Source organism: Mastomys coucha, unplaced genomic scaffold (assembly GCF_008632895.1).
Source record: "Mastomys coucha isolate ucsf_1 unplaced genomic scaffold, UCSF_Mcou_1 pScaffold15, whole genome shotgun sequence".
Lineage (NCBI taxonomy): Eukaryota > Metazoa > Chordata > Mammalia > Rodentia > Muridae > Mastomys > Mastomys coucha.
The window spans coordinates 115,104,973-115,117,282 of NW_022196897.1; the positions used below are offsets into that span (position 1 = coordinate 115,104,973).

Genomic DNA, 12,310 nt, shown 5'->3' on the forward strand with positions numbered 1-12,310 from the left:
ACCTGATCCTGACCTCTGACCCCACCGCCCTCCCCATCCTCTCTCCCATCCAGTTTCCTTCCCCCAGTCTGCCTCCTGTGACTATTTTATTCCCCCTTCTGAGTGAGATTCAAGCATCCTCGTTTGGGCCTTCCTTCTTGTTTTTGTGGTCCTTGGAGTTTAGCGTGGGTATCCTGTACTTTATAGGAAATATCCACTTCTAAGTGAGTACATACCATGCTTACCTCACTCAGGATGGTATTTTCTATTTCATTTGCCTGCAAAATTCATAATGTCCTCATTTTTAATAGCTGAATAGTATTTTCCATTGTGTAAATGAACCACATTGTCTGTATCCATTTTTCAGTTGAGGGACATCTGGGTTGTTTCCAGCTTCTGGCTATTATAAATAAGACTGCTATGAACATAGGGGAGTACATGTCCTTGTAATATGGTAGAACATCTTTTGGGTATATGCCCAAGAATGGTATAGCTGGGTCTTTTTTTTTTTAAGATTTATTTATTATTATATGTAAGTACACTGTAGCTGTCTTTAGACACAATACAAGAGGGTGTTAGATCTCATTACAGATGGTTGTGAGCCACCACGTGGTTGCTGGGATTTGAACTTAGGACCTTCAGAAGGACGGTCAGTGCTCTTAACTGCTGAGCTATCTCACCAGCCCCTATAGCTCCGTCTTAATGTAGAACTACTTCTAATTTTCTGAGAAGCCACCAGGTTGATTTCCAGAGTGGCTGTACAAGTTTGCACTCCCACCAGCAGTGGAGGAGTGTTCCTCTTGCTCCACAACCTTGCCAGCATATGCTGTCCTTTGAGTTTTTGATCTTAGTCATTCTGACGGGTGTAAGGTGGCATCTGAGTCGTTTTGATTTGCATTTGTCTGATGACTAAGGACACTGAACATTTCTTTAAGTGCTTCTTGGCCCTTCGATGTTTCTCTGTTGAGAATTCTATTTATCTCTGTACCCATTTTTTTTTTTTTAATTTGGTTATTGTGGGGCAAGAGGACTGTTCCACCAGACAGAAGAACCGGTAAGGCTGAGTGAGCCCAAACCCCCGTGAACTTGGAATTGAGAACAGTAGGAATGTGACCTGCCTAATTCTACCTGCTCTGGAACACGTAACCATGACACCCCACTGAGAGGACCATGACAATCAGTCACGTAGGGAAAACACCTGAGGTCCATCCCCATGGACCTCAGAGCATCACTTAGCATCTCAAAACTGAGCCAATGGGAGGCATCTACCCCTGGATCCCACCCTAGTCCTCAGTGCTTATAAAGTCTCTAGCCACATTGGAATAAAGCTCCCGCACATGTTACTTCACTGAGAATTGCCTGAGACTGCTTTACTGCTGCTTTACTGAGCTGTAACTTTGAGGAAGAGTTTTCTCTCCTGAAGCATTCCTCGCTGGAGCTTGGACCTACCTGGTAGGCTGGGCTCATGCCTCTGCCTCCCCCTGCCTCCCCTGCTGCTGTCACCACTGCTACCACTGCCACTTGCTTGCACCTGCCCTGCCACTGCTTCCTCCCCTGGCACTGGTATTGGTGCTGTCATGGTAGCAAGTGAGACCAGGACCCGGCTGCCTGTCCTGCACGGGCTTCGCTTCTGAGAACTCTAACACTTTTGCTGTTTGGGCTGGACCATGGACCTGTGGAATCTATTTGTCTTGGTTCTGTGGAGGATGACAGGTTATTTGGTTTGTTGGTGTCTAACTTCTTGAGTTCTTAATGTATTTTGGATGTTAGCCCTCTGTCAGGGTTGGTGAAGATCTTTTCCCGATCTGTAGGCTGCTGTTCTGTCCTAATGACAATGTCCTTTGACTTACAGAAGCTTTTCAGTTTCATGTGGTTCCATTTATCAATTTTTGATCTTAGAGTCTGAGTCATTGGACACCCTGTTTTTAAATGGTGGCCTGTACTTACAGGAGCTAACAGCAGAAGAGGGATACAACATGAGATGTTATGTAAATTTATGCAGATAAAACACACCCTGGCACAATGAGAATTCTGTTCCCAGCCTCAACCAGAGCCAAGCCTAAGGAGACTAGTCATGGAACACTTACTAAGTGTCCGGCTTGCAAAGCATTTATAGCCAGGAGTGCCTTAGACGCTTGCTACCCCTGAGGTAAAGATGAGCATACATCCTACTTCAGACTTGTCAATCAAGCTAGATTCAGACAGAAAAATAGCCAACATAGCTGGCCACCTCTAAAGCTGCTCATAGCTGGTAGCCAGGTTGAGTATAAGAACACATGTGTCTGGTGGGGTTTAGAGTCGATTCCCAGGGGTGGGATGGGGTGGGGTAATGTAAGCCACGGAATACTTCTAAGGCCCAAATGTCTGGAGACCCTGAAGGCCTTTAGAGAGTGAGAAATGGCTGGGTTGCACAGACCCATTGGCCTTGCCATGCCCTCTCTTCGAACACTCTTCCCACAGATACCTACTATCTCTTAGTAAGACCTTTGCCCAAGCAAAGCACTATTTCCTGACCTGTTTAGTTATCTTTGTCACATGTCACACTTTTCTGTAGTCTTCTAAACACATGTGCCTTTTGCTAAGGAAAATCCCCCTCTAGCCGACCCACTCATCCCGCACCCCCGTGAGAGGAGAGATTTATGTCTGATGCATCTGCCCCTGTATTTCCCACATCTAAGATACTCTTAGAGGTCAAGACAATTATATGGAATGACTGATAAATGAGTGTCTCCTTGAACACACACAAGACCTAGTCACACAGCTATGGACAATGATCCAGTAACAGCAGTAACCACCTACTAAGTCACATTATTTATATAACTAACACTGCTGAATGCATATTTCAACATCCGTTTTCTCGATTGTTTCTCTGGTCAACTGAGATGTGATTATGCCGTTAGACAGTTTCAAACAACAGGCAGCTCTACCATGTATAGCCACAGTCTCAGGACTTGAGTGCAACATGCCCAATTCCAGAACCTGCTTTCTAACCCATCACTTGATGCCCTGAGTTGAATCTATCCATATGAGTGGGTACCACTTTGCCCCACTCACTCCATATTCCCAGAGTCAACTAGCTACTAACTTGCTCTGTGTTCATGATAAATACAGCAGTGTTTCTCCAGGAGTGTTGCCAAGACTACCAGCATCAGCACTACTCGGGCATCGGTCAAAGGGCTGAGTCTTGAATTCTACACTGTCTACTTCATCGCACCAAGACACAGTAGAATATGTACCCCCTGAACACATGGGTACAAGCCTCCAGCCCCTAAGGCAGAACTATTTCTCCGTGGTCTCATAGGATAAAACGGGAAGGTCATCCAGTGCTGGAGCCATCAGGAGTTTAAGCTGTCCTGATTTCTTCCCTCGAGTTAGTGGAGGATATGTTTTCAGTTGCAATTTCAGGCCTTTGATTTTGGTCTCATCTGGTAGGGAAGATCCAGCCTGTCAGAGGGAGCAGGAGTCGGAGCAGGAGAATCTATTATTAATTACCATGTAACATTGATGAAGAGCCCACGGGGCACCACAGCTGCAGGAGCAGTGGAGAGGCTGGCTCCTGCCTGCAGGGGAAAGTGATTAGCAACATTATAAAAGGAAATATTCATCCTGGGGTGGCCCTGAGCAAACACCTCCAGGGAACGGGAGGTTCCTCTTCTAGAACCTTCCTCCCCGAGCCAGCACAGCTGTCTCCAAACCCAGAAAAGAGGTGGAGAAGAGGGGAGTCTGGAGAAAAAGGGCTGGTCTCTATATTGAGTCCTCCCAATGGTAGGTGCCCAGAGATTGGTAGAGCAGAGAGCAGCTCCAACGGCCCGACATGCCCAGCTTCCTTTCTCAAGAACATAGTTCAAAGTGACTAAAGGGTTCTCACTTTTTGAGAGAAAGAGGGGGAGTCTGGGTCTGATGTCAAACTGCCTAATTTGTAAAGATGGTTAAGACAGATTCGGGGTTGGGCAACTTTTCCAGCTAATTAGCTGCACTTCTTACCTTTAAGTCTCTGGACAGTCCCATCTCTATCTTTCAGATGAAGGGACGGGGCCTCAGAGAGATCAAATACATGGGGCAGTTGGGATCAGGCCACCTCTGCTTCCTGAGTCTGCTTTCTCCATGGGCCCACTCAGGCACAGTCGTGTTCCTGCACCCATGTCATCCAATGTTGAAACAAAGGCGTTCTCCCATGTTCCATGTCTTAGAACTAAGCATGGACACTCCTCGTGCAATGCACACAGAACTGGACATCAGATGAACACTCTGTGGCCCCACAGTGGTAATGTCTAGGAAGCTTGGTGCCATGGAGCCAACCTCCTCCCAGGTCCCCGATTTGATCTTGGGCTTCATATTTCCTAAAATATGCCATGGGACTGATTAATTACATTTTACTTTGCTCCATAGAACTATTTTTTAGGCCACCAGCTAGCTGGGATGCCCAAATTCCTCCTCTTCCCTGAGACTCCCTTTTTCTATATGCCAACAGGACAGTCAGGATTCAAGAGTCAAAATCCTGACCTCATTTGCTGTATGGTCAAGCCATTGACCAAGTCAGAAATAATGGCATGAAAAGATGGATTTTAACAGCTGGTGGTACCAAAATACCAGGGAACACTAGTATCTAGCTCTGCCCGGCACCTCTTGTGCATTATGGTCTACAGCCTTCATCCCAAATCTTTGAAGAAGCTGGTCTCATAAAGGCCACATCACAAGTGAAGATGATGCTCAGTCCTGTGACTTGCATGTGTCTCCCAAAAAGCATAATCTGTAATCCCCCTGTCACAGCATCAGGAGGCAGAGCCAAATGTTTGCACCATGAGAATGCCACTCCTGCCTGGATTATTGAAAAGGCAAGCCTTGAAACAGGAATTCCATCTAGTGCGGTCATCTGTCTGTCTGTCTGTCTGTCTGTCTGTCTGTCTATCATCTGAGCGCACATGGACATGTTCTCTTTCGTCCTTCTTCCTTCTGTGGTGGCAGCAAGAAGACATTCATCAGAGGGCCAGTTCCTGGATCGTGATCTTCATAGCCTTCTAGAGCAGTGATTCTCAACCTTCCCAATGCTGTGACCCTTTAATACAGTTCCTTGTGTTCTGGTGACTCACAACCATAATTTTTTTTTCTGTTGCTACTTCATAACTGTAGTTTTGCTATTATTAAGAATCATAATGTAAATATCTGATATACAGGATATCTGATATGAGACCCCAAAGGGGTCTCTACCCACAGGTTGAGAATCACTGCTCTAGAACCATACGCCAAGTCAACTTTCCTCTGGCAGTGCTGAAGAAGATGATGCTCTTATACACACTGTGCTAAGGTTCAACCACTAAGCTCCATCTACATCCCTGAGTTTCTTTGGACTAGCTTTCAATGTGGAGCCCCAAACTCACCATCCTCCTCTCTCTACTCCTGATCACCAAGATTATGGCTGTCGCCACAAAGACTCCAAACAAGGATCCCTGCAGAATTCTGCACAGCAGCACATAACGGACTAAGCTCAAGGCGGGAGCATCTCACACAATAAGCCTCTGCTTTTGGGTCCACAATGCGCCCTCTCTCCTGCGGCAACAAAATGTGAGGGTTTTGGCTCCTTCTAAATTTTTTTCACTTGTAATCCAGACCACACCATGTCCCTGGGGGCTGAGCAAGCTGCTCTGTTTCCCAGGAAACCACTCTGAGTCTTGAAGACTTATTAAGCACTCCACAAACTTGAGGGAGTGTTTTCATACTGATGCTGCTAGAGCTCGAGTCCCCAGGGAGGTAGTGAGCTCTCCGTCCCTGCAGGTGTACAAGCCAAAGCCAAGCAAAGAGTTTGGAGAGAATGCCGCCGACAAGATTCCAACAGCAGAAGAGATGAGCTAGCCACCCTCCCCCACCCTCCCCAAACATACAAATAGCATCAGTTTAGAGCCAAATGGGCTGTTCTCAGATTCCCCGATCTGCTGAGCAGCCCTGGGTAAGTTACTCAATTGCTCGTTACTCAAAGTTAAGCTATTAATAGTGCTTTTCTCCCTGCGTTACTGAAGGATTACATCATAAATTAATATGTGTGAAACATTTTAGCGAAATGCCTGGCACGTGGCAAATCTATACCTGCTGGTTACTGCTGTCAGACTCCTCATTTTAATGTTGGAGTTAAGATGTTGTGTTGAAAACTTCACTCGATGCTGTGTGAGAAATAGACAAAGACCAGCTGCCCTGCCTAGTGGCATAGGGATGGAAATGCTGGAGCCCCGTGGACTCTGTCCCTTTCCTATAACAAGAGCCAGGGTGAGGACAGTGAGTTTCAGATACAGTCTTGAGGTGTGCAAACGTACCTAGTTATCAAAACCCAGTCTGCTCAGATCTTCAGTTGAACAAATAGGGAAACTGAGGCATAGAAAGGAATGAGAGCTTGCTGATCACCAGAAGTTAGGAGACAAGCCCTTTCTGGAGGGCAGAAGGGTCTCCTAGTCACCCTTCCAGAAAATACTTCCCTCCCTGTGCTCTGTGGGCATTAGCCCAGAGGGACCCCTCCCCAAGGCCTGGCCTCTCACCACAGGAAGTAGGCTAGAAAGTCTCAGGAGGAAGTGTCAGGAGAGAATGAATATAGGGAGCAGGAGCCAGGAACCAGACATAGGAGAGAGGTGTCTGAGCAGAGAGACCTCAGCCCATGAGGGAGAGGCCTAGACTGGCCCTTGGAAAAGAGCCTACAACTTTACCAGGGCCTCCCCTCCTCCCCGCTCAGGTTGGTTTACCCTCAACAATAGGGTTCAGACCACAGTTTGGGGATATATCTGAGGCCTCTCAGGCCACTGGTTTGACCAGATTCTTTCCCTATAAAAGGAATACCTACCTGCCAATGGGGCTTTCCTAAAGCTACCAACAGGTCAGGCAGAGCTGGGCCATGCCTTAGGACACTAGGCCTTGTTCCTCCCAGAGGAAAAACGCACAGCGATGACCACAGTCACAGTAGCAATTGTGATCTTTCTCTATAAGCTCACCATCGTGGTTGAAGTCACAACAGTGATAACAATAGTGATTGCATTGACTTTTCTTTGATGTTCAAAACAGGTCAGTTATGATTCAACTTTCTTTCCAGAACCTTTTTTTTTTTTTTTAAATTTTTTTCTTATTTTCATCCTGGTAAACATCTCCATTGGGGAACAACATCCTCCAGTTAACAGTGGAGCAAGTGGGGGTACACAGAGGATACAGGGGCTGAAACACCACAGCTGGCACTCGGCAGAGTGGGACTGGAGCCTACACAACTCATGTCTTGATCATATGTTATTAGAGGTAGGTGGGCTTTCTTTACAAAAGTGTAAATTATCAGCGTTCATAGACAAAAAGGATTTCCACATTCAGGGAGTTACCATGTGTGCACAGCTGCCTTCCCATAGCTAAAAGCTCCTGTCCTAGTGGTTACAGAGAAACCAAGCATTCATTTTCCCCTCTGACTAGGAGTGGTACATGACATGGATCTAGACAGTAAGATTTATGTCTATTCAGGTGTTACTGTGCATTACAAAGCTCCTCCGGCAACATTTATTGTTTAATTCTCTTTCCTGTACAGAAAAAGGGTGCATTTCCTGAGACCTCCCACCAAGCCATTTTATAACTGCAATGCACCAAGAACGAAGGTAGCAAGTTACCTGTTAGATATAGATAGAACAGATGGCAAACAGAGCCTCAGTCCCCAGTGACGTCAGCAGCCACGCTGGCCCCAGGTGGCCTACCTTAGACTTCCTTGCTTAAAGAGCAAACAGATTATAGTCCTATAGTATTAAAATACTTATAAGTAATAAGTATTATATGTATATGATAAGTAATATAAAATACTTATAAGTAACTAAAATACCTATAAGTAATACGTATTATAAGTATGATATTACTTATAGCTGAGTTGTATTTATTCCTAAATTTCCCAAGAGCAGGGCCTAAATAGGACCCAAGACCTTCTTGAGCCCAGAGCCAATACCTTCACACAATCACATTCCCACATATATGTGCAATCTTCTCCCTCTCCAAATGTACCAGCATCAGAACTTTGCTTGGACCAAGCTCAGAGAAGGCATCTGTGCTGTGTTCTTCAGGCCACATCGTGGCTAGCTACTAGCAAGATCCGCATGAACAAACTCTTGAAGAATGAAGTAAGGATCTTGCCCTAAACCCACCTACTGTGAAATATCCAGGATCCTGAGAATCCATCCCAGACACTTGGAGCAAACATCCGGCTTAGCCCACAGTTCCATCATACCTTCCTTCCTGCTGCTGACTAGACAAGCTCTGAAGGATAATGTCAAGTTCATCCCAGTGCTGACAGGTGAGCAGAGCCAGCAGTGTGTGGAGCAGGTGGAGTTCAGAGTGAATGTGTGTTGTAGATGTGAGCATGAGTGTGACCATGTCAAGGACCCAATGCCTCAAACCCAGGAGAATGGTAAAGCCTTTGCCAATTAAAGTTCAGGGAAATGGTAAAGCCTTCCCCCTTGCCTGTGTGCAGATGTTGTCAGTGTGTGGGAAATGTCAACAACAGCTTCCTCCTTCTGGATGTTTACAGACTGAGACTGGTCCGCTATAGAGACCCCCTACCAAGATTAACTAAATCTGTCTTTTCGTTCTGCTATGTACAGTAAATCCACTTCCTTGCTCAGCTGTACAAATAAATGCACCGAGTTTCTGGGCTACTGTTTTTGTATCTCCAATGCAGCATAGGGCCACCTGACCCAGCCTTCTGTAGATGTGTCATGTGTTTGTTTTTGTCTGTCCTTTCTTCATCCCTCCCAGTCACCCCAGTCTTGAGCACAAGTCAACTCCTAAAGCCATACCAGTTGCAGTATAGTAGAGTGCTTCTTGCCAGGGCTTATCGACTAGAGCAAAGCAAACAATGAGGAAGGGAACGAGAGATTCCCGTGACAGTGCCCTTCCCGTTCCAAGGCATTTAAGAGCTTGCATTCCTGATCCAAATCTCCTCACTACTCCTCAAGATGGGGAGCAAGTTGCTATCTCACAGAAGAGATGAGGAATGCAAAGGAGCTAAGACCAGATCCTTAAGGTCACCCCCTTGACCAAAAGGCAACTTGATTTGTCCCTGGTTTATCTGGAAACACTAACCTCCAACCCCATCCTGCCTCTATTCACTGGATCAGCCATACAGGCTCCTCAATCAGGAGACCTGCTGCTCTCAGCACTTCCAAATTAGCTACCAGGAACAACAGCCCCTCCCAAAAACCAGAGTCAAGCTGGGACACCGTGTTGCCAGCTACACAAGGCACCCTCTACATCAGCTGTTGGCACGGCTTGCTAGTTAGTTACTCATCCTCCAATGAGCATACAAGCCCAGGGTTTCAACCATGAGTTTTGGAGCATGCTCATGTGGGGAACCTGGGTGATGAGTCCAGACCTGTCAAGAAATTTGGATATGTCTGCCCACAAAATGTTCCCGGATCCTCCTACTTCATCCCTGTCAGACACAGTGGAGAATGACAGCAGCTAAGATGTTTCAAAGACACAAAGTCCAGGCTGTGTCTGCTGTTAATAGGAAATCCCTCGCGTGGTTGCTAGTCCACCTAGCCCAGCATCATTCAGACTCAGCTACATGCTGGACAAGCTGTGAGTGTGGATGAGAGATGGGGCTGGGATCGGGGTAGGGGTGGGATGGGGTGGGGATGGGGAGTCATTTCTCAGGGCCCAAGGTGGAAGTCAGTGACTCAAAGAAATCAACATGCAAGGAAGAGGTCTCCTTTGCCACCACAGACAGAGCCAAATGACTTGGCTCCCTTCTATTCTTAGACAAAACATCACCCTATCTGATCAGACGCTTTAAACATGACATGGAGACTGGTTTGTTCTATAAATGTTGTAGTGGTTTGAATATGCTTGGTCCAGGGAATGGCACTATTAGGAGGTGTGGCCTTCTTGGACCAGGTGTGACCTTGTTAGAAGAAGTGTGTCACTGTGGGGTGGGCTTCGAGAACCTTCTCCTAGCTGCCTGGAAGACAATCTGTTCCTGGCTTCTTTTAGATGAAGATGTAGACCTCTCAGCGTCTTCCTGAAACATGCCTGCCTGGATGCCCCCATGTTCTTGCCCTGATGATAATGAACTGAACCTCTGAATCTGTGAGCCAACCCCAATTAAATGTTGTCCTTTATAAGAGTTGCCTTGGTCATGGTGTCTCTTCACAGCAATGGAAACCCTAACTAAGACAGAAGTGTGTTGTGCCCCTACTGGACACTGGGGACCCAACAGGAAAGCATTAAAAGTGATCTTGCGCAGCTCAAAAAGAGTCACTAATCTAAATCTAAAGCACTGTCTGATAATAATGAATACTCAGTACAGAGTGAGAAGTCTCTCCTTTATTCTATCACTGTATTCATTCATTTACTCAAAAATCATTAACTCCTGTGCTGTGTAGACAGTAGACCCTGCTCTGGACATAGAGGACAAAGCTGTGACCAAGACAAGTGACAGGATACGAACAACAGGAAGACAGGAAGACTATATACTACGGTAGTCATCCACTGTCCTCTGGGGACGTCTGAGAGGTCCAAAGCTTACATATGTACACTTTTTCCTGTACACACATGTAGATGTGTACTGGAGTTTCAATTGGGGCATGGTAAAGGATTAGTGGCAACAACCACAAACACAATCACTGTAAATGCATTGGGGAAAAGCTTTAATCCATCAAGAGGAGGAACAGCTGGTAGCTGGCTGATACAGGCAAGAGAGCAGAGAACCCAACACTGTACCATCAGGAGCTGGATAGCCTAGCCAGGATGGGTGCAGAAGTGGGAAGCAGAGGTCTGCTGGATGGATGTGGCAAAGCCCCAGGTGAGGCAGAAAAAGGAGACTCGGGAACGTGAGGGATGAGATTTCTGTGTGCGAGACACACCCAGGATGGAGGCCTGAGGTAGGACAAAGGCGAGGAGACTCTCAGGGCAGCCCACCCTGGGATCCCAACCGTATTCCTTGGGTGAAAGAGAGGAAGCAAGAATGACTCCTGAGACGTCTAAGATGGGCTCAGGGGATACTGCAGACTTCAGCTGCTCCCTGAAGAAGCAGGTGAATGGGGATCAAAAAGTGTTTTGATTTCATAAGCATACACAGCCTGCAGTGGCTGCGCTGGACCCAGACTCCACGTCTCCTAAGTCCAGCCAGTGTCATCTCCCCTAAACCACAAGCGTGGACTCTGAGAATATGATCAAGAACCTGCCCCCCCCAAAAAAAATCCTGGCTGACACAGGTTGGGGACCATACTAAAGAGGGGAAGTCTCACAGCCTCTTTCCTGGAGCTATGCTCATCCTCATGGTCAGAGTCCCTGGAACCGAAAGCAGCCTCCAGCAAGGCTCTGTATCTGGGAGCCATGGTTACGGCTGCTGCTTGATTGGCAGGAGTTCCAGATGCTTGCCAGTCATACCCTGATGCCTAGAGGTTGCCTGAGAAGCAGAGGCAAAGGCCAGGGGACACACCAGAGGTCACCAGTTGCCACTGGATACTACCCGCTAATCTTTTTCTCCCAAGTGATTCATTTCTGCATGGCATATCAATGCAAAATCTTTTTTAGAGCTCTGAATTAAAAATAAATTTGCAAGCACGTAACCAGATGTTACATGGGGAAAAGATAAATAACTCAGCCTGTCAAGGAACTGCCTCATCTCAGTCAACCCTCTCTCTTTCACAAGGTTTTAATTTTTAATTTCACAGCGGTAACTATAGCAACCTGCAAAAATAATATATTCCATAGCAAAACAACTTTCTTGGCTCAGGCTTGGCATCTCCATGTTCCTGCATTCTCTCCTAGAGAATTCTCTCCTACCAACTTCATGCAGTCTGTGCCCAGCATTGATGAGAATTCTCAGCTTTGGTTTCACCTCCGCTTATCCATCCATCTATCTAGTCATTCCCAAGGATCCTTACCACTCAAATCATGGAGTCCCTGACTCTGAATATCAGGGTGCTAAACTGCAGCAAATTCAGACTCATAAAGGATGCCGTTCTGTCCTGACTTCGCTGTTTCTAGATTAGAGTACATAGGAGAGGTTGCCTGTACATGGGGTGGGGGATAATTTGTTCCACGACTGTTCTGTGTGATGGGATGAAGGAAAAGAGGACTAAGCCAAGGATCCAAGTTCAATTGCAGGTAACATCAGAGCAGAGTAACTCTAGCCAGCAAGGAAAGGAAACAGTGTTAACAAACCAGTTACCAACTGGAGTCTCACTACACTGGGAGTTCTGAAGCCAGTTCCTGGCATGCCCCAGTGCTGGAGTGATGAAATGCCAAGTCCTCGTCATTGATCAAAAGCTGCTTTTAGGGGACCTTAGTTCCCAGGGGATCTTGGGAGCAGAGCAGCTTCCAGTGG

General features: G+C 46.6%; 1 protein-coding gene across 1 annotated transcript in view; it reads right to left on the minus strand.

The window, feature by feature from the left end:
- The window catches only part of LOC116090920 (signal-regulatory protein beta-1-like), a 100,159-nt gene extending 91,792 nt beyond the window's left edge, over nucleotides 1-8,367 (minus strand). The window contains exon 1 of the mRNA XM_031371882.1: nucleotides 8,207-8,367. Coding sequence (XP_031227742.1) covers nucleotides 8,207-8,258 — 52 coding nt within the window. The 5' untranslated portion in view covers nucleotides 8,259-8,367. The remainder of the gene's footprint in view (nucleotides 1-8,206) is intronic.
- Nucleotides 8,368-12,310: the final 3,943 nt, after the last annotated feature.